A 21,235-nucleotide genomic window follows, 5' to 3' on the forward strand; every position below is an offset into this window, starting at 1 on the left:
GGGGTGGGGGACTTGGCAGCAGTGGCGTGAGGCAGGCGGGGCTGGGCGCCTTCGGGGGACCAGAGACCCCGGGGGTCGAGTTCCCAGCCCCTCCAGCTTCCTTACACCCTGGGAGGCAGCAGGTGATGGTTCCAGTATGGGGGCTCTGCCACCCCCACAGCCCATGGGAGACCCTGATGGGAGTTCCCAGCGGCAGCCGGGCCCAGCCCTGGGCGCCAGGGACATTCGGGCGTCCTCGTCTGTGTCGAATACGTTTAGAACAGCCCCATCCTAGGACGGAGCGGGGGGTGGGCCCTGGACCACCCTCCCCGAGTCACCCAGGAGCGCCAGGCACACACACCAGCCGAGGCTGTAAGATTCTGAACTTTTATTTTCTGGCATGAAAAGTACAAATAATTAAACAATTCCATGTAAAAGTCTGTTACCGCGGCCGGGCCTGTGACCCCGGTCATAGTCTAAACGCAACGCAAAGTGTTTCTTGGTGGTTTGGTGTTTTTTTTTTTTTTTTTTTTGGTCTTTTTATCATTTTTAATTTTTTTTTAATTTTTTTATTTTTACAGTTCTTTCTCACCTCCAACACGGACTCTGGTGATCTGAAACCTTTCGAATAAATAACAGGACGAAGGGAGGGTTGTAGGGGCTGAGCCCCTTCCCCACTGGCCCTGCCCCTGACCCCAAGGGGACTTGGAAGACCCCAGGGCCCTCCCACCCACCCTGGGAGCCCTGGCCTGGCCCCCTGGGGGGAGGGGCTGGCCTCCAGGGAAGGGGGCCCGGCTGGGCTGAATTCTTTTTTGTTTTTTTGTTTTTTGTTTTGTTTTTTTTTTAAAAAAAGCCCCCTTCCAGTCTCGGGGTTGGCAGGGACCCAGGCCTGGGCGCAGGGTGTGTGGGGAGGAGCCCCCGCCCGGAGCCCGGCCCCCCCAGGGTGGGGAACAAGCCCAGCCATTATTGCTCGGATGCCTGCAGCACACCGGAGGGCTGAGGGGAGCCCCGGCTACAGCGGGGGTGGGGGCGCCGCTGGAAGGAGGAGAGAAGGGTGGACTTACAACCACGAGAATAAATAGGTTCCTGTATAGGGTTTCCACCAGCTAAGTAGGACTGAAAAAGATTCAAGACAACAGCAAAAAATAACCCATGGAGACCCCCGGGGGCCCCGGGCCGGGAATCCGCTCAGAGCCCACGGCCGCCCCGGGAGCCACTCGGCTACCGGCACTGTTATTAATAAGAATTATTATTACTTTATGATTCCACTTCCCCTTTTATAAATAAATTAGGCATAACCACGTCTCAGCAAAACTGAAAAAAAGAAAAACAAAGAACATCATTCTTTTAACTTGCAAACCGGATGGAGGAACAGAAATGCACACGAATGCTTTCACAGGGCAACGGGATGATAAATAGTTAACATAGCAATAAGTTAAAACTACAAGAAGCTAGATTCAGCAAAAATACAAGAAAGTTAACTGGTGCCAGTTTGTGTCTTTTTTTTTCCTTTTTTTTTAAATCTCTTCTGTGTGTGGGTTGTTTTTTTTTTTAACATTTTTTCAGCACTTTTTTTTTTTCCTCTTCCACTTGTGGTGTTTTTTTTTTGTTTGTTTTTTTGTTTTTGTCGCTTTTTTGATTTTTTTTTTTCTTTTTTCCGTTCCTTGCCGCAGAAGCTCCGTTAGACGCGTTGGATAACACGGGGAGGGCGGGGAGAGAGAGCTGGACATTCAGATGAGGTCGTGCCCGTACCGGACGCGGAAGGCAACTAGCGCTAGACAGGCCTGGAGCCCCCCCACCCCCACCCCGTGCGACAGGCCCCGCTGGGGGGCTCCCGGGGGGCTCTGGCTCCTGCTGGGATTTTTTTTCTTTTTTTTCTTTTTTTTGTAAAAAAAAAAAGAATGAAAATTAGGGTGAATGCAAAAAATCCCAACAGAAACCAGGGCCCCCGGGCCAGGGTGGGGGGTGTGGCCAGGAGCGGGGCAGGGGGCAAGGCTGGGGATGGGGGCTTTGTCCACTGACCACCCCAATCTGGAGAGACAAAAAACCCCAGCAACCCAAGGTGGGGGTGCCAAGCGGACGGGAAGGGACTGAGGGGCTGGGACCCCTCCCACCCCAAGCCCGAACTCCCTGGGCCCAGCAGTGGGCAGTGGTCAGTGGCAGGAGGGTGGGTGCTGGGTGCCTGCTGTCGGGGAGACCCCTGAGCCTGGGGCTCCCCATCAGCCTCGTGGCCCGGGGAGGGGGCGGAGGGCGGGGTGGGGAGGGGGGACCTTTGGCCTCGAGTGTTGGGGGGTCGGGGCTGGAAGCAGCCCACCGTGACGCCAAAGTGGAACGAGGTATCGTGTGTTTGGACGCGCGGACGCCGCGTGCACGCCTGTCGCTGGGCAGCTGGGACAGCTGCCCCTAGGAGAGAGCTCTGGCAGGCGGGGGCGGGGCCCCAGCAGGAGGCGGCTGGGTGGGGGTCTGTGTGTGCCCGGCGCTCCCCGCGGCCGCCCACGCACCGCTGTGTCCGTTGTTTCTCTGGGCTCCCCTGTGCACCTGTGTGTCCACCTGTCCCGGGGGCGTGTCTCTGTGTCCGTCTGTCTGTCTGGCCCTGTGGACGCCCAGCCCCTGCTCCCGGCCCCGCCCCCCCAAGTTGGTAAACATTAACCTGCCAAAATAGTTTCTTTTTTTTTTTGTCTTTTTGTGTGTGTTTTTTTTTCCAAGTTCAAGAATCCCCAGTAAAAATTCTCCACGAGGTCTTTATCCCTTTTTACAAAAATAGAGTTTTTCTCTCCCTCCCACCCCCCCTTTTTTTCTGTTTTGCTTCTGCTTCCAGCCCCGCCCCCAGCACTGCTCCCCACATTCCGAGGGGCTCTGAGGGGGGCCGGGGGGGTGCCCGCGCCCCTCCTCACATTTCGCTCTTTTGGGGATTTTTAAACCTGTTCCCCCCTCCCCCTTCCCCCAGGCCCACCGAGGTGCTGGGGAGGCCCCGGGGTGGGGGTGGGGCGGCCCCCTGGGCCCCTCCAAGCCATCCCCCAGGTGGTGTGGTGGGTGGGGTGAGGGGGCACATCTTTGCTTTCTTTTTTAGCCAAAGAAAAGAAACGAAAACTTTTGACATGAGCCAGACCAAGAGAGAATGGCTCAGCCCAGGGAGGGGGCGGGGCGGGGAGACGGGGTGGGGCGGGGCGGGGGGCCCTGGGGCACCCCCCCCTTCCCCACAGACCTGCCCGCCCCGCCCCTGGCATGCTCACCCGGTGGCTTCCGCAGGGGCGCAGGTCCATCCGTGGGTGTGCCTGGCTGTCTCTCTCGGCCCCTCCTCTCCTCTCCTCTCTCTCTCTCTCTCTCTCTCTCTCCCCTCTCTCTCTCTGCCCCCGCGGCCCGGGGAGGGGCGGGGCGGCGGCGGCTCAGGCCTTGTGCTGTTTGCTGGTCTTGAAGGACACCTGCAGCACGCGCTCGCCCAGGCGGTAGCCGTTGAGGCTGGCGATGGCCATGGCCGCCTCGTCGTAGTTGGTCATGGTGACGAAGCCGAAGCCCTTGCACTTGTTGGTGGTGAAGTCGCGGATGACCTTGACGTTGGTCACTGCGCCGAACGGCCCGAACAGCTGCCACAGCACGCTCTCGTCGGCCTCCGGAGACAGGTTGTAGACGAAGATGCACCAGCCGGCGCCCGCCGCGCCCCCCGACAGGCCCACGCCTGCCAGGCCACTCATGCCGTCGATGGCAATCGGGGAGAACCTGGCAATGAGCGACAGGGGACTACTTTGGGGGTCACGCGGGCTCTGCCCTGACCCCCGGCACGCCTCTGACCAGCCTTGACCTCCGACCCCACCCTGGGCAGCTGGGGGCCCACCCCGCCGGAGCGACGGTGGGCGCTTTCTCCCTCCACCTCTCTCCAGCCTTCTGCCCCCACCCCAGCTCGCATCCAGCTGCCGTTCCACGCCCTGCCATTTCCGGGCTCTGCAGTCACCTGCGGTCCAAAAACACTAAATGGAAAATTCCCGAAATAAGCGCAGGGCTGACCCTGTGCCACCGTGGATTAAAGCCATGGCTTGCAAAGCCGGCATCCCCTATCCGAGTGCCAGTTCGAGTCCCAGCTGCACTGCCTCCGAGCCAGCTCCCCTGCTAACGTGAAGATGGCCCGAGTGCTCGGGGGCCCTGCCACCCACGTGGGAGACCCGGATGGAGCTCCTGGCTCCTGGCTCCAGCCTGGCCCAGCCCTGGCCGCTGTGGCCATTTGAGGGGTGACCCAGCAGACGGAAGGGCTCTCTCTCTCTCTGGGAGGTGACTCAAGTCTCTCAGATCCACACTGTCTGCACTCCCCACCTGCCAGCCGTGGCCTTGCAGTGCTAAGACGTACGGGAAAAACCAGTCTCCCCTCTGACAGCCATTCTAGCTTTGCTCCTGCGAAAGTTACTCGCATAGGGGTTGGCGCTGTGGCGTAGCGGGTAAAGCCGCCGCCTGCCGTGCTGGCATCCCATATGGGCGCCGGTTCGAGTCCCGGCTGCTCCACTTCCCATCCAGCTCTCTGCTGTGGCCTGGGAAAGCAGTGGAAGATGGCCCAAGTCCTTGGGCCCCTGCACCCACGTGGGAGACCCGGATGGAGCTCCTGGCTCCTGGTTTTGGTCTGAATCAGCCCTGGCTGTTGCAGGCATCTGAGGGTGAACCAGCAGGTGGAAGATCTAGCTCTCTCTCTGTTGGTTGTTATTCTAACTCTGCCTTTTAAATAAATAAAATTAAGGGGAAAAAAGTAGTTTACCAAGCTGGAAAAGGCATTAAATCTGTGTAGGCAAAAGGGAACAGGCATGGCCCCGTGCAGTTTGGAGTCATTCCTGGTTTTGGGCATCCATGCTGGGGGGGCTGGAACGTATCCCCCATGGATAAAGGGGGGGCTACTCCATCTTCCCTGCTGTGCCCTGTCCCCACAACAGCACCAAGCAAACACTGAGAGACGTTTGTTGAATGAATGAATGAATGAATGGGACGTTTGTCGACTGAATTAATGAACGTGCCGAACTGGCTGCACTCACGTGGCTCAGTGGTGTCAGACCTCGGGGGTCTGAGGGCCTCACGGCTCATCCCCTCCCCGGGTCTTGGCACAGGCCGCTCTGGCTAGGGGAAGGGGACCCCCACTCCCGCCCCGCCCCTCGTCTCCTGGCCTCAGCACTGAGGTCGCTCCCGGTGGGGAGTCCATCGCCCCCTCTCCTGCTCCCCACCGACGTGACCACCGCCCATGTGCCTGCCTCTGCCCATGGAGCTGAGACCCCGAGAGACACTCACCCCAGCCCCGACCACCCTCTACTGAGCACTGACTCCATCCCCCACAAGGCACAAGTGTGGCCCAGCCGCACGGCGTCCCCAGTCCCAGGCCAGGCGCCCATCACTCCACAGGTGCTGGGCAGCTCATTACGCAGCAGCAGGCTGGGGACTTCCGTGAGGTCAAGGAGGTGGACAGGAGAGCAGGGGGCCCTCAAGGCCCGCCCTGGCTTTCTGTGGGGTCAGTAGGGGCGGCGAGGACCTCAAAGTGGGAAGCAGGGGGCATGGCTGTGTCCTGGGCCACGCTGTGGGCCTGTCACGGGGGTGCAGAAGAGGAAGGGAGAGGGCCACGGATGGCCCCCAGGCCCCCAGCTGCTCGGCGGCTCTCTCTACACGCAGGTGCGCCTGATGCCAAAGCTCCCAATGGCCAGGTCCCTCCCAGACACGGCGGGCGCAGGCTGGGGAGCGGGACCCACAGGGGCAGGGTCCCAGGAGGGCCAGCGAGCGGGTGGGGACAGCGGGGCGGGGGCACTGTTACCTCTTGACCCCGTAGGCCATGTTGAGTAGATTGTCCAGCCTGTGGAGGCAGAAGCAGGGGAAGGGGAGGGGTCAGTGGAGGCCTCTGGACACGCCCCCAGGCTGTGACGTGGCCGGCAGCCTGCCCTCCCTGCCCCCACTCAGCACAGCACAGCCCTGCCCCCGCCCTCCCGCCTGCCTGCTCCCCGCCCGGCTGGACACTGCCTGGCACGGAACAGCGGTCACTCGGGCCCGCCTCTCGGCTGCCCGGCCGCTGCCCAGTCTGCACCGGTGGCCTCCTCCACCCCTCCCAGGCAGCCAGCGGTCCGTCTGGGCCCCTGGTGGGGGCGGGGCTCTCTGGGGGGCTCACCCTAACAAAGGGGACAGTAATGACCGCAGCCCTCTTCGAGTGGGGGTGGGGGCCATAGCCACCCAGGGGCCCACAAAGACGGGGGTTCCGTTGTCCCCGCTCTGAGCTTCGACTCAGGGTTCTGGGTTCGAGTCCCTGTCTGTAACAGGGGCATGCAGGAAGCACTCCTAAAATAATTTAGCACTATTTGTCCCAGAGGAGGAGACGGAGGCCAAGGGCAGTGGCCAGCATGCATTGAGCACCTGCTGTATACGAGCCCGGGCAGGTGTGGGGCTGCCGGCCTGGGGGGCCCGGGGGTGCTCACCGGAAGCGCTGTGTCTGGTGGTGCAGGGGGCCCGCGTAGCGCCGGGCGGACGACTGGTACAGGTGGGTGAGCAGGGCCTGCCCAGTTTTCTGACTCGGGTTGTTGGCGAACTTGACCGTGATGGGCTCGGCGGCGCCCAGCGGCTTCTGCCCGTTCAGGCCTTTGATGGCCTCCTCGGCTTCAATCCTCTTGTCGAAGCGGATGAACCCCACGCCCCGAGAGACTCCTGCCGGGGGGGCGGGGGCGCGTGAGGACCCGGCCCCTCGCCCCTCGCCCCTCGCCCCTCTGCCCGGGGCGCGCGCATGCGCGCACAGCCCGCCCCCGCCCCGCTGGCTGACCTGTGACCTGGTCCACCAGGATGCGCGAGGTGATGATGCGGCCGTACTGGGAGAAGAGCTGCTCCATCTCCTTCTGGCTCATGGCCTTGGGCAGCCCGCTGACGTACAGGTTCGCGTCCCGGATGGATGCGGAGCTGGGCCTGGCGTAGGACACCTTGGGGGGGCGGGGCGGACGCAGTGAGGACGGAGAGCGCGCGGCTCCTGGCTGGAGCACGCAGCGGGCACCCCTCACTCTGCCACTGCGGGCGCCGTGACCCCGACAACGGAGGTCAAAGGAGCCGCACCCCTGGGGTCAGATGCCCCCCCTCCGGGACCTCAAGGACCACCCCCCCCCATTTCCAAGCCACATTAAACCCAGCCAGCTCGAGTCCTCACTGTGGACCAGCCCTGCTGCCCTGCCCACCCCCAGTCTGTTCCCCCGGCCCCAGCGGCTCGAAGGTGCCTGCGCCTGCTCCGAACCCTCCATGGCTCCCACCTGCCCCAGCAGTGAATGAAGCCACAGTTTCCTTCCCTGCGGCCCCCCCAGGCCCTGCACACCCATCACTGCTGCCTTCATCTCCCCCACTCTGCCTCCCCGCGCGATCGGTTCCAGCCACAGGGGTTTCCTCCCTGATCCCCTAACACCCCGGGCGCCCTCGGACCACAGGGCCTTTGCATCTCCCCTCCTCCCTCTCCAGGTCTCAGCAGAAACCTCCAGTCCCCCCCCCCCCCGCAGTGGAAGGCGGTCCCAGCCCCTCACCACTTCCTCAAAGCTCCTCTCTCAGTGTTGAATTATGCACGTTTTCGAACAATTATCCGATTGGTGTCATTAATAATGTGTCCAGCCCAACAATAGGACTCTTTGCAGCTGGTTAAGAAAGGGTGGGGGCCACATCGCCGTGGTACAGCCGGCATCCCGTATCAGAGCACTGGTTCGAGTCCCAGCTGCTCCAGGTCCAATCCAGCTCCCTGCTGTGGCCTGGGAAAGCAGCAGGTGACAGCCCAAGGGCTTGGGCCCCTGCACACCTGTGGGTGGAGCTCCAGGCTCCTGGCTTGCGTCTGGCCCAGCCTCAGCTGTTTGGGGAGTGAACCAGTGGATGGAAGACACCTCTCTCTCTCTCTCTCTCTCTCTCTCTCTCTCTCTCTCTCTCTCTCTCTCCCTCTCTCTGTCACTGCTTTTCAAATAAACAAATTTTTCCATGCATCTGACATTTTCTGTCTCCCTCCTAGGCTGAGCCTCAGGGGTGAGGATTTGCCCGATGGGTTGGTGTTGGGGTGAGATTCAGGCAGGCAGGGGTGGGGGGTGGGGGGTGGTCCTGAGCTCCTGCGTGGGTTTTGGAGTCTGGGACCCCAAGTCCTCCCTGAGCCCCCACACTGGACTTGAGGGGCTGGAAGGATTTGGGTCCCACTGGGCCGGAGCCCCCAGTCAGCGCCCACCAGGCCACACGGCGACCCAGACACGCACAGAGATACCCACAAGGCCACGCGGCACTGCCCTTGGCACTACCCCAGGGATGAAGCCAGACAGAGCCGCGCAGGGCTGGGGGGGTGGTGCTGGAGAATGCCGGGAAGAGCCGTGGAACCCCACACCGACTCCCCACCACCCGAGCAGCCAGCGTCACACTCGACCCAGCCCAGCGGGCCTCAGGGACCCACACCCACCCCGCAGGCCAGGTGTGTGCCAGATAAACACGGGATCCTTCCGACACCTGGGGCGGCGCCCAGGGAGCCGAGGGGCGGGGCGGGGGGGGACTCAGGCTACCTGCACAGTCACCTCCAGTGAGACACCCGGGTCAATGGTGGACCCCGGGGGACAGAACAGTGGGCAGCAGGTCCACGCCCCTCTCCCCACCCCTTCCCGGGCCCCCGTCAGAGAGGATTCCTGTGCCTCTGCTCCTGGAAGCAAACAGGGGGCCAGATGGGCACCCCTGACCCCGACCTCCCCCTGGGGAGCCCAAACACCCCCGGGGGCAAACCTACAGAGGGGGCGTTTCCATGGTGACGCCCCCCCCCCAGGGAACCTGGCTCACAGGGTCCCAGCTGCAGCAGCCCGAAGGGGGAGGCTGTGGGGGAGGGGTGGCACACAAAGGTGGGGGAGGGGCCCCCTAATCCCACCCCTCCCAGAGCCTGATTAGGCTCCAGATGGCAGACAGGCCCCCCCACCCCCTATTTCCAGGACAAAGGCAGGAGGGGGCCGCCTACAGGACCCCTGTCACTGGGCCTGGCTGACTCTGAACCCCCTCTCCCACCGGCTCCCCGAAGGCCTTGACAGGTGAGGGCCCTGAGCATCCGAGAGGCAAAGCCCTTCCGCTACCCGCCACGTGGTGACCAGGCCCGGGGCAGCAGCCGGGGACGGTGGGGGGGGTGGTGGAGACTGACCTTGATGGTCTTCGTCTGCAGCTTGAGGCCGTTGAGGGTGTTGATGGCTTTGTCCGCATCGCTGGGGTCCGAATAGTTCACGAACCCATAGCCTAGGCTCTGCCCTGTGGGTGGGACAGGGTGGTGACGTCACTGCCCGGAGCTGAGCCTCTCAAAACACCCAGCTCCCCTCCACGCACCTGCCCATTCCCAGGAGCCAGGAGATCCCCGCCCCCCAGGGTCGCGCCTGCCCCGTCCCACCTGTCCTGCACCTGCCAGCCCCCGCACCTGTGATCTTGTCCCGAACCAGCTTGCAGGACTCGATGTCACCAATGCTGCCGAAGAGACTCTTGAACTCATCCTGGGTCATGTTCTGGGGCAGGTAGTTGACGATGAGGTTGGTCTTGCTGTCGTCAGTTGCCCCGTTTGTGCCGAGGAGTGGCCCGTTGGGCAGGGCTGGGCCGGCCGGGCCCCCCCCCACCTGAGACTCCATGGCCCCCAGTATCTGCTGAAGACAACAGGACACGCCGGCTCACCGCCAGTCCCCGCGCCGGGGCCAGCGGGCATCAGGGGCCCTGACTCACACGAGGGACAATCAGGGCCTTTGTTTAAAAATAATAACAATTATTATTATTATTATTATTATTATTATTATTATGGGCTAGCGCTCTGGCTCAGAAGGTTAATCCCCCGCCTGTGGCGTCGACATCCCACATGGACGCTGGTTCAAGCCCCAGCTGCTCCTCCTCTGATCCAGCTCCCTGCTAATGCACCTGGGAAAGCAGCAGAAGATGGCCCAAGTGCTTGAGAGGCCCACTGCACCTGCGTGGGAGACCTGGAAGAAGCTCCTGGCTGTGGATTGGCACAGCTCAGGCCACTGCAGCCATTTGGGGAGTGAACCAGTGATGGAAGACCTCTCTCTCTCTCTCTCTCTCTCTCTCTCTCTGTAACTCTACTTCTCAAATAAATAAATAACATGCATGGTTTTGGAACCAACATAAGTTTATCTTTAATTTACCATTGATTCAAAAGGCACAGTGACAGAGGAAACGAGAGAGAAAGATCTTCCATCCACTACTTCACTCCCCCCAGTGGCCACGACAGCCAGCTCTGGGCCAGGCAGAAGCCAGGAGAACTCCATCCGGGTCTCCACATGGGTGCAGGGACCCAAGCACTTGGGCCATCATCTGCCGCCTTCCCAGACCACAGCAGAGAGCTGGATGGGGAGCAGAGAACCAAAATCCCAACCAGTCTCTCCAACAGAGGCTGCCCAGCCAGCACCACGGGTGGTGGCTTCAAACCCACGGGGCCACAACACGAGCCCCATATATTCATATTTTAATTTGAATTTTCCACTAACTGCATTTATTTTTGAAGAGAGAGGAACACCGACAGAAAGCACTCACACCCACTGGTTCATTCTGCAAATGCTCCCAACAGGCCACGCTGAGCCAGGCTGACGCCAGAGGCTGGGGACAGAATCCAGCTCTCTCAGCGGCATGGCATCGCCTGAGTCTACCTGCGCCGTCGCCTGCTGCCTCCCAGGGGACCAGTGAGCTGAAATCAGGCGCAGAAGTGGGATTCAAACCCGGGCACACACACACCGGAAGCAGGCGTCTCAATCCGTGTCCTAACCAACGCCAGATGGCCGGCCGCAGCAGCCTTCTAAGTTACGCCAATGAGGGCCTGAGCCGCGACACCAGCCCCTATATATTCTTTTTTTTTTTTTTCTTTTGACAGGCAGAGTAGACAGTGAGAGAGAGAGACAGAGAGAAAGGTCTTCCTTTTGCCGTTGGTTCACCCTCCAATGGCCCCCGCGGCCGGTGCGCTGTGGCCGGCGCACCGCGCTGATCCGATGGCAGGAGCCAGGTGCTTCTCCTGGTCTCCCATGGGGTGCAGGGCCCAAGCACCTGGGCCATCCTCCACTGCACTCCCGGGCCACAGCAGAGAGCTGGCCTGGAAGAGGGGCAACCGGGACAGAATCCGGCGCCCCGACCAGGACTAGAACCCGGTGTGCCAGCGCCGCTAGGTGGAGGATTAGCCTAGTGAGCCGAGGCGCCGGCCAAATTATTCTTAATAACCCCTCCATTTATCTGAAAATAACAAGGAAAACAAAACAAAACAAAACAAAATGCACCTGACGGACTCTTGCTGTGACAGATTCCATACATAGGCGCCATAGGTTACACTCTGGATACTGTTCAAATATTTTGCCCAAGCGCTCTCAGTGGCGTGGTCCCCAGCTTGGTGGCATTGGGAGGTGGTGAGACCCTTAAGAGGTGGGGCCTGGTGAGATAATGAGCTCACTGGGGGCATGGCCTCTGGAGGAGATGGCGTGCAGGTGTCTTGGGGTCTGGACACCTTGAAGTAGAACAGCTAGGCCTGCGCCCTAGGGGATGCTAGAGTTGCCAGCGGCAGCTTAACCCACAGTGCCTGCCTCCAAAATTGTTTCTAAAAGTAAATGCATGGGAAAAAAAAATTAAAAAAAAAAAAAAAAAAAGCCGGCGCCGCAGCTCAATAGGCTAATCCTCCGCCTTGTGGCGCCGGCACACAGGGTTCTAGTCCCAGTTGGGGCACCGGATTCTGTCCCAGTTACCCCTCTTCCAGGCCAGCTCTCTGCTGTGGCCCGGGAGTGCAGTGGAGGATGGCCCAGGTGCTTGGGCCCTGCACCCCATGGGAGACCAGGAAAAGCACCTGGCTCTTGCCTTCGGATAGGCGGGGTGTGCCGGCTGCAGCGGCCATTGGAGGGTGAACCAACGGCAAAGGAAGACCTTTCTCTCTGCCTCTCTCTCTCACTGTCCACTCGGCCTGTCCAAAAAAAAAAAAAAAAAAAAGTAAATGCATGGGGCCGGCGCTGTGGCGTAGCGGGTAAATCCACCAATGCAGTGCCAGCATCCCATACTGCTCCATCCCATACAGCATCCCAGCTGCTCCACTTCCCGTCCAGCTCCCTGCTGCTGGCCTGGGAAAGCAGTGGAAGATGGCCCAAGGGCTTGGGTCGCTGCACCTGCGAGGGAGACCTGGAAGAAGCTCCTGGCTCCGGCTTGGCCCAGCCCTGGCTGTTGTGGCCATTTAGGAGAGTGAATCAGTGAGAGGAAGATCTCTCCCTCTCTCTCTGTGTCATTCTGCCTTTCAAATCAATCAAACAATCTCTATTTGCAAAAGATTTCTTCTTAAACAATGGATGCTGAACTTTATTGAACACTTTCGACATCTATTAAAATGGGTTTGTAGCTTTAATACATTAATACCATGAATTATGTTCATTGATTTCCCAAGTATTAAACCAAGCTTCCAAGACAGACCGACCTTGACCATGCACGCTGTAGCTTCGTTTGTATACACTGCCGAATCTTTGCTGGTTCTTTCTCTAGCACTGTCTGCGTCTGTGTCCAGGAGGCACACTCATAACTCTACGGTTCACACAGAGACTCTCAAAGGTAGAAGTTCGGCCGGCGCCGCAGCTCACTAGGCTAATCCTCCGCCTAGCGGTGCCGGCACCCCGGGTTCTAGTCCCGGTCGGGGCGCCGGATTCTGTCCCGGTTGCCCCTCTTCCAGGCCAGCTCTCTGCTGTGGCCCGGGAGTGCAGTGGAGGATGGCCCAGGTGCTTGGGCCCTGCACCCCATGGGAGACCAGGAGAAGCACCTGGCTCCTGGCTCCTGCCATCGGATCAGCGTGGTGCGCCGGCTGCAGCGCGCCGGCCGCGGCGGCCATTGGAGGGTGAACCAACGGCAAAGGAAGACCTTTCTCTCTGTCTCTCTCTCTCTCACTGTCCACTCTGCCTGTCAAAAAATTAAAAAAAAAAAAAGGTAGAAGTTCATTTTGCTAGGATGCATGGAAATTCTGAGACTTGGAGGCAAAGAAGTTCTTGGCTAAGGTTACGCAGCAAATCAGTGATGACCAGCTGAAGGGCCAGCTATCGGAGCACGCTTTAAAAAAAATCATGTATGGACGTATGTATTTTCATTTTATTTGGAAGGCGGACAGACAGATTGATCTTTAGTTTGCTGGTTCACCCCCTAGATGCCTGCAACAGCCAGGGCTGGGTGGGACCAAGGGCAGGAGACCAGGACGTCATCAGGGTCTCCCACCTGGGTGGCAGGGATCCAAGGACTTGAGCTGCCTCCCAGGGTATGCATGGGCAGGAAGCTGGACTGGAAAGGGAGAAGTATGGACTCCAACCAGACACTGATATGGATGCAGGTGACCTAACAGGTAACGCCTGTCCCCATGGGAGAATCTTAAAGCTGCATCTAGGTTCAGCAGTGTGAGAATTGATTGGCACTGTCTGTCGTGGCCACAGGAAGTTCAAGTAGCCAGCTTTCCTTATCTCTGCCCTCACTTGAAAGCTCAGATTGATTGGTCAGGTCCTCCTAGAGGGGTAAATGAAGGAGTCAGAGGCCACACCCAGTTTCAGCAGAAAAGACCACTGTGATTGATTAGCAATGTCTGTTGTGGGCACAGAATCAGAAAAAGCCAACAGGTGGCCAGCATTGCAAGCTCATGGCTCTGACTGAAGATCCGATGCCATAATCGTCCTCAAATAGTGGGCACTAGTGGATGCCAGCCTCTGCCTGCAAGGCAGCCCACTTACCAAACCCAACCACCTTGTTACAACCACCTTGCATAGGGGACGGCTACTCTCGAAACTCAAGAGCTAAGGGATATTCTTATGGCTTCCCCAAATCACGCCGCACGTGAACAACAGTGGCACAGAGACACGCACGGGAGTTTTCTGACCCAGAACTTGTATTTTCAGCTTTCACTGCCAAGCCAGACTGGTGCCAGCTCTGATATTCCCCAAGTGTGCGTCCTCAGGTGTCCCTCTCAAGGCTTCGGGACCTCTGCTCTGCTGTGCACCAAGTTCCAACTTCCAGGCACAGTGGCCGCGGGAAGGATCTCTGAGGTTGCAAGAAGTGCTCTGGGATCAGCTAGCAATGTCTGCCATGGGCACAGTCATGGACAGCGCAAGTGCGCTTGTCAATCATCCCTGCTCATTCCAGTTCACTGGGCAGCTACTGTGTGCCTGGCACTGTGGGGAGTAATTCACGGCACTGTTTCTCTTATTCTCCAAAAATCTTGCAATAAGAACATAATTCTGCATTTTACACACTGAGAGACATGGGGTAATATGAATGGGGAACTCGATGTCAAATCCAGGTCTGTTTGATGCTGGAGCTGTTACCACTGCGGCCAACGCCTTGAGGTGGCCCTGCCCCTTGGAGCTGTGTGTCCTCGGGGGTAATCTGAGCTCTGGGCCTCTATGAAGACACTTCAGAAAGTTTAAAAAATGGAATTATGGGGCTAGTGTTGTGGTGCAGCAGGTTAGGCTGCGGCTTGCGACAGTGGCGTCCCATATCGCATTGCCAAGTTCAAGTCCGGGCTGCTCTGTCGTTCATGCCGGAAACCCAGATGGAGTTTCTGGCTCCCGGCTTCAGTCTCGCCCTTCCTTGGCTATTGTGGGCATTTGGAGAGTGAACCCCAGTGGGTGGGAGATTTCTGTCCGTCCATCTCTCTGCCTTGCCTTGCAAACAAAATAATTTTTGCTTTTTCAAAAAAGGATGGCAGAGAGGGCACCCTACATCTCCAGTCATCTGAGAGCGACAGCCTGGAAAGGGCGCTCTGAGGTTGCATCCAGGCTTAAAGGTGGTGCACACTGGGTTGATTAGTAATGTCTGCCACTGGTGCAGCAATGCTCTCTCCATAGATCTGTGTCTTGGTCTCAGAACATTCACGTGTCACCAAGTGCCTAACTACAAACTGAGGGTTGGCTACATCAGACCAAACTCCCTACGCATTGGAGCGGCCAACTCAGCTGCCACTTGCAACCCTGGAATCCCATCATCAGAGACCTTTGTTTGCTGCTGCACTTCCAATCCAGCTCCCTGCTGTGGCCTGGGAAAGCCGCAGAAGATGCCCCAAGTGCTTGGGCCCCTGCACCTGCGTGGGAGACCTGGATGGTCTTGGCTTCAGCCCTGGATGCTGTGGCCATTTGATGAGTGAACCAGTAAACAGAAGACCTCCCTCCCTCCCTCTCTCTCTCTCTCCCCTTAAATAAATCTTAAAAATACAAAATCTGGAAAATGGAATTGTCTTGTCATGCAAAACCATTTTGGACTCCATCCATAGTTTCTTCATAATACTTTCCATTAACTTTGTGAAGACTCCTCTTAAAAAAAAAATAATAACAGCAAACAAAAAATAAGCTCCTACTCTGTGCTGCCCCCTGGGTGTCCCAACACGGAAGCCCACTCCATCGGGGCAGGCATTGGGGTCAGTGCTCAACACAGGGCTGGGAACACCCGCATCCCACGGGGAAGTGCCTGGGTTCAAGTCCCAGCTCCGCCCCCCATTCTAACATCCCTGCTAACAGACAGCAGGCAGTGTGGCTCAGGTACGTGGTCCCTGCCAGCTACATGGGAGGCCCGGATGGAGTTCTGGGCTCCTGGCTTTGGCCTGGTCAAGCTCTGGCTGTTGCTGGCATTCGGGGAGTGAACCAACGGGTGGAAGATCTTTCTCTGTCTCTTTTCTCTGCCTCACCCAACTCACTGCTTTTCCAAAAGCAAACAAATAGACGCATTCTATGGGCTGATTCCACTCAATCCAGTCAACAAAGATTTTTTGAAGGCAGCCCCGCGCCAGCCGCAGGCCCCGGCTCCTCGCTGCTGTCCTCCGATGATGACAATGTCACCTCCCTAGAAGGGGGTGACACACACCCCACATGCAGATGGACTCAGCTCCATGCAGGCTCGGCGAGAGAGAGCTCTGTGAGGAGCCGACGACATTTCCTTGGGGAGGTGGGGAGCCCTGGACTTGGACAAGCCACTGCCTCCGGTGCCTCTAGACCCCCACGTGCACCGAGCGTTCACCGTGTGCTAAGCATGGAACGTGTCTCCCACAGCCACAGGGACCGGCGGACGCTGCCTGCCCCAGGGTGACAGGAGGAGGGAGAGGTGATGGAGTCAGTGTGGGACCTCTGATCTGATGGCCCCAGATGACTACTGAGTGACCGGCTCCTCTCCTCCCAAGGCCGACCCCGACGTGGATGGAGGTAAGAGGTGCCTGGGGCAGGGGTGGTGGCGCCGGCGGTTAAGCCACCACCAGCGTCCCATCTGAGCACCTGTTACTACTGTCCCGGCTGCTCCAACCCAGCTCCCTGCTACCGCGCCTGGGAGAGCAGTGGAAGGCAGCCCAAGTGCTTGGGCCGCTGCTACCCACACGGGAGACCCAGATGGAGTTTCAGGCCCCTGGCGTAGCCCTGGCTGGTGCAGAGATTTGAGGAGTGAACCCGCATATGGAAGTTCTCTCTCCCCGCTCTCTCTGTAACTCTGCCTTTCAAATAAATTAAATAAGTCTTTAAAAAAAAAAAAAAAAAGAGGTGACTGGGCCGGTCCAACCCCACTACCGGAGGCCCAGCCTCGCATCCCAGCCGCCACCCCTTCTCCCTCCCGGCTGCGCCAGGGCTTAGCTGAAGCCGGTTTTCTTCACTGAGCCGGCTGAGCCGATAATGGGGATCAGATTGGCAGGGGCCGCCCCGCCCTGCTCCAGCCTGCAGTAAACGCGTGGCCCTGGACGGCGGCAGTACGGGCATCCAGGGTCCATCGAGGGCTGGCCCAGGGCTGGGCGGGAGGGGTCGGTCAGACGGGAAACAGCGGGGTTCAAACACAGACAGGCAGAGGTGACACCCTGTACCAGGGCCGAGGGTCAAGTCGCGGCTGCCTGGGAAAGCAGCGGAGGGCGGCCCAAGTGCTCGGGCCCCCGCCACCCACGTGGGAGACCCGGATGGAGCTCCGGGTCCTGCCTGCCGCCTGGCCCAGCCTGATCCACTGCAGGCACTGGAGGAGTGAACCAGCACATACAAAATCTCTCTCTCTCTCTGGCACTCTGCCTTTTAGATAAGTAAATCTTAGGGGAAAAAAAGGACAGGCAGAGAGGCCGGTGCACGCCAGGGCCCCTTCCCCCCAGGGTCTCCAGGTCTCTCTGAGCCCCTCCCCTCGTCACTCCCCTCCCTCTCTTCCACAGCATCTCACACAAGGGTTCTACTCCCAACACACCTGAGGCCGCCTGCTTTGCAGCCGCTCCAGGGTCTGACCCCGGTGGCCCCCAGCTGCACCCCCAGGCCCCAGCCTTGGCGACAGATGCCTGGATACGGGCGACAATAGGGCATTGAGCGGCTATGCCTGGTAACGCTGGGCCACCACGTGGTGCCGAGTGAGCAGGCCCGTCTCCCACTGTCTCGCAGTCTGAGCACCCCCCCCAGCCAGCCTCATCCAGCGGAGTACCCAGGCCTCGGGTGACCTCTGACCCCTGACCACACCCTCTTCTGCATTGTACCCTGCTTTCCCGTTTTCAAACGGGGGCGGAGGGAGAACAGCAGATCCGAGGACGCCTGGGGAACGCCGGACAGGAGTGGGGCTCCCGAGTCCCCAGACCCGGCTGAGCAGCCTGAGGTTCAGTGAGGGCAAGCAAGTGGCCTGAGGTCACACAGCAGGTGCGCTGGGTCTCTGGGGCCTCCGTTCTCAGAGCCAGGTGGGCGGGTCCCAGGTTCCAGGAGGGGAGAGGCCCAGCCCTCGAGGGAGCGCGGCGCATCCCCCCCCCCCCCCACCGCCTCCAGCCCCTGGCCCCTGTGCCGGCCCCGACGGCGACGAGAGGCGCCCAAGCACGCACGGTGCACCGAGACGCACACGCACAGCTCGCGAGCTGGGAAGAGCGGAAGAGGGAGGCCCGGGCGCCGGGACCAGACAAAGGACGCGCGGCGGCGCGGGGAGCGGAGTCGCGCGGCAGGGGTGGGGGTGGAGCCGGGGTGGGGCCAGAGCCGGCCGGCCCCGCCCCCGGGAGCCGCCCGGGCTGCCGAGTGGAAATCCGAGGGCTCGGGCGAGGCCGGGCCCCCGGGGCCCCGGGGGGCGGGGCCTAGATGGGCGTGGCCGGGCGGGGCCCCGGCGGGCGGGGCCGTGCGCTCGGGAGCTGACCAGCTCCGTGGCTGCTGAAAGCAGCCGGCGCGGAGCGAGCGGCGCGGGCGGGCGCGCTCAAGGTCACCCCGCGGCCCAGAGCCCTGGCAGGGTGGGGCGCCAGGACCTGTCCACGGGGGGAGGGTCGCCTCAGCCCCTCACTCCATGCCCCGGGGAGCGGGGGCCCGGGAGGCGGCCAGCCGCCCGACACCACCACCATCCCCACCCCACCCCCCACCCCCCCGCCTCGCGCCGCCGGCGGGCCCTCCTCTCCCCTCCCCCTCCCCGCAGCCCGAGGCGCCCGCGCGAGGCTCCGGCCCGCGAAGAAGCGCCGAGAAACAAAGGGACGCGGCGGCGGCGGCGGCAGGGCCCGCGGGGCCTCCGGGCGCGCCCCCTCCTCTCCCCTCCCCGCTTGCCGCAAGGTCGACGGGCTCGAGGACGAGACGCCCGCTTCCCGGGCGCGGCCGAGGGCCTGGAGCGCGCGATCCGACGCCACCCGTTGCCCCCCAGCCGGGGGGTGGGGGCTCTCGGGAACGCCTTGGTGCCTTGGCTTGGCCCAGCACCAGTGATGTGGCCCTGCGTTTGCCTGGGCGGCCCTGCGGGGTCTGGGCCTGGATGCAGGAGGCGTCCGCCGCCGCCGCGTCCCCTCCCCCACCAGGCCTGCTGGAGAGGGGGCAACGCCGCCTCCAGGGCGGCGCAGGGCGCCCCCCCTCGGGTCGCAGCCTGGCCCCCCAGGACCTCTCTGGCCAGGCTTTAGGCGCCCCGGGTACTCTGGGTGCGGCCCTGCCCACTCTCAGGCCCGAAGGCACGGTCCTACCCCCCCCACCCGGGCCTACCTAGGCCTGGTCCTACCCCCCCCCATCTCCGCCGGATCCTGGACCCAACCCCTTTCCGCCCTGCTTCCCTCTCGGCGACAGGGGAATACCTACAGTGACCATTCTTGTGTGCCCGGCGGGCGCGGTCCGTGTTGAGGGCGGCTCCGGGGGTCGTGCACTCCTAGGGGGGGCGCCCGATGCTCACGCCTGGGTCCTGCCCGGGCGGCCTCTGATGCGGCCGCTGCAGAGGTGGCGGTGAAGGCGGCGGCTCCCTCGAGGGCCAAGGACGGGCCCGAGCCCGGGGATGCGCGGGCTGATGACCGGGCCCCGGGGTGGCTGAGGGCGGCCGAGGATGGACGGAGGGAGCGAGCGCGGGGCTGGGGTCACCCCCCCACCCTGCGCGGCCCCGCGGGGCCCGGGGAAGTTGCGCTTCCCAACAGAGATCGCGACGCTCCGCCTGCCGCCGCCGCCGCCGCCCCTCGGTCCGGCCTGTGCGGTCCCGGGCGTCCAGCCGTCTCCCCTCGCCCGCCCGCCCGCCCTCCCTCCGGCCCGCGCTGCGCGCTCCGCGCTCTGGGCCGCGCCGCCGCCGCCCCCAGCCCTTTATAGCGGCAGCTGCCACCGCCGGCGTCGCCCATTGGCTGCGGCGCCCGAGCTCCGCCTGCTCGCGGCGCCCGACGGCGCGGCAGGTGGATGCGCGCGCGCGCCGGCCGGGGCTCCGCTGTCCCCCGGGCGCGGCGCGCTGGGGGCGGCCCCGCCCCACCCCACCCCCACCCCGGACCCTCTTCCTTCCCGGGCGCCCCTCCTCGGCGGCCTTTCTTCCGTCAAACCGGAAGGGCCAAGAGAAACCCCATGATCTTTTTCCCCGACGGGAGTGAGGGGACCAGAGACGCGGGGTGGGCGTGGGGGGCTGCACTGGCCGTAGCCTGTCCGTGGGATGAAGCTAGGACTCTATGGGTTTTGAAGGAACCCCCGTGCCTGTGTGGTTCAAAAAGTGGGGTTCCCGGCCGGTGCTGTGGCGCAGTAGGTTAATCCTCGGCCTGTGGCACCAGCATCCCTTATGCGCGCCGGTTCGAGTCCCGGCTGCTCCACTTCCCACCCAGCTCCCTGCTGTGGCCTGGGAAAGCAATGGGAGATGGCCCAAGTGCTTGGGCCCCTGCACCCGTGTGGGAGACCCGGATGGAGCTCCTGGCTCCTGGCTTCAGCTCCGGCAGTGTGACCATTTGGGGAGTGAACCAGCGGATAGAAGACCTTTCTCTCTGTCACTCCCTCTCAATAAATAAAATCTAAGAAAAAAAAAAAAGATGGAGGCGGATACACCCTCTCCAGGTGCCAGGTTGAATGGGGTTAAGGCTCAGGATCCCAGACAACCCCGCTGGAGCCCCGCAGGCTCCGGAAGACTCGGGTCAGCGCATCTGTCCTGGCTTTTTGGGCTCGAGATGGTTCCTCCGTCCCGTGGGGTGGGGGCTACGTGGGTGACGCGGGCGCTCGCGTGCGTGTACGTCGGGGCGGCCCAGGGCGCGGGAGCAGGTGCGGGCTGGGGCCGGGGCGCCTCCGAGGGCCGATTCAGCACCACAGACAGCGGCTCGACGGGCCCGGACCCCGCTGGCGTCGCGGTCCCCAGCCTCTCCCCCGTCCCTGCACGGCCCGGAGAGGCGACAGCAGAGACGACAGCCGGGCTTGGCCAATCAGGGCCGGCCCTCGAGAGCGCCAATCGGTGGAAGGCGCCCCGGAGATGCAGCCAATGGGAGCGTGCGCGGCATTGGGGGCCGCCGCGCGGACTGAGGCGCAGGGCCAATCGCGGCGGCCCGCGCAGCCGGGGCGGTGGCGCTGCGGGTCCCCGGGTGGCCCCTCTCGGGCTCGCGGCGGGGGGACCGCGAGAGGACCCCCGCGCCGTGTTCCTCCGGGCTCCGGTCGCGGAGGGAGAGCTGTGCCGGGAGCGGAGCTCCTTCCGGACCCGCAGACCCCCGCCGCGGTTCCCATGGGAACGGCCCGGGGCTGGGGGCCGCGCCTTCCGCTCCCCGCGGACTCAGCCCGGGTCCCCGGCGGAAACCGAGGCGGGGCCGGCGGGGCCATTCCGCGCGTGGCGCCGCGGGGCTGCCTTGGGCACGTGCCCGGGCTCGCGGCTGCGGCCACCAGGGCCCACGCGGCTCGTGCGCCCCCTGGCGGCCTCGAGCCCCTCCCCGCCCTTGTCCCTGACGGCTCGCGGGAGGCGGCAGCCTCAGCATGCTCCTCCGGGGAATGGGGCCAGCTCCCGCCTCCCCCTCGCCTCCCGTTCCGGGAACACGCTGAGCCGCTTCCACAGCTTCCACCTCGGCCCGAGATCCACCCCGCAAAGCTGCCTCCGGGGGCCGAGCCTCTGGGTCACCCTGGCCTTTGCGTGAAGGCCACCTCCC

At 62.0% G+C, this 21,235-nt stretch overlaps 1 protein-coding gene across 3 annotated transcripts; it reads right to left on the reverse strand.

Moving 5' to 3' along the window:
- Positions 1–352: 352 nt before the first annotated feature.
- Positions 353–19,374, reverse strand: ELAVL3 (ELAV like RNA binding protein 3). 3 transcript variants are annotated; one of them, XM_051840000.3, is made up of 7 exons: positions 18,957–19,374; positions 9,368–9,584; positions 9,101–9,204; positions 6,743–6,896; positions 6,405–6,630; positions 5,753–5,791; positions 353–3,717 (listed from the first exon to the last, which is right to left on the reverse strand). In XM_051840000.3, exons 1-7 carry the CDS (start codon positions 18,963–18,965, stop codon positions 3,366–3,368), a joined length of 1,101 nt encoding a protein of 366 aa, XP_051695960.1. In that variant the 5' UTR covers positions 18,966–19,374; the 3' UTR covers positions 353–3,365. The 3 variants fall into 3 exon arrangements, with proteins under 3 accessions (XP_051695960.1, XP_051695961.1, XP_051695959.1); XM_051840001.3 differs by having other exon boundaries at positions 353–3,696; positions 9,368–9,587; XM_051839999.3 differs by having other exon boundaries at positions 9,368–9,587.
- Between the last annotated feature and the right edge of the window lie 1,861 nt (positions 19,375–21,235).

This window comes from Oryctolagus cuniculus, chromosome 16 (assembly GCF_051225735.1).
Source record: "Oryctolagus cuniculus isolate XC-2025 breed Fujian yellow rabbit chromosome 16, ASM5122573v1, whole genome shotgun sequence".
Lineage (NCBI taxonomy): Eukaryota > Metazoa > Chordata > Mammalia > Lagomorpha > Leporidae > Oryctolagus > Oryctolagus cuniculus.

What these genes read in the sequence shown, in the direction of transcription:
- ELAVL3 (XM_051839999.3), bottom strand. An exon ending in TGCAGACGAAGACCATCAAG is followed by an intron (nt 6,897 to 9,100) that starts GTCAGTCTCCAC and finishes CGCCCCCCCAAG; the next exon opens with GTGTCCTACGCCAGGCCCAG. An exon ending in ATGGCCTACGGGGTCAAGAG is followed by an intron (nt 3,718 to 5,752) that starts GTAACAGTGCCC and finishes CCCCCAAAGTAG; the next exon opens with TCCCCTGTCGCTCATTGCCA.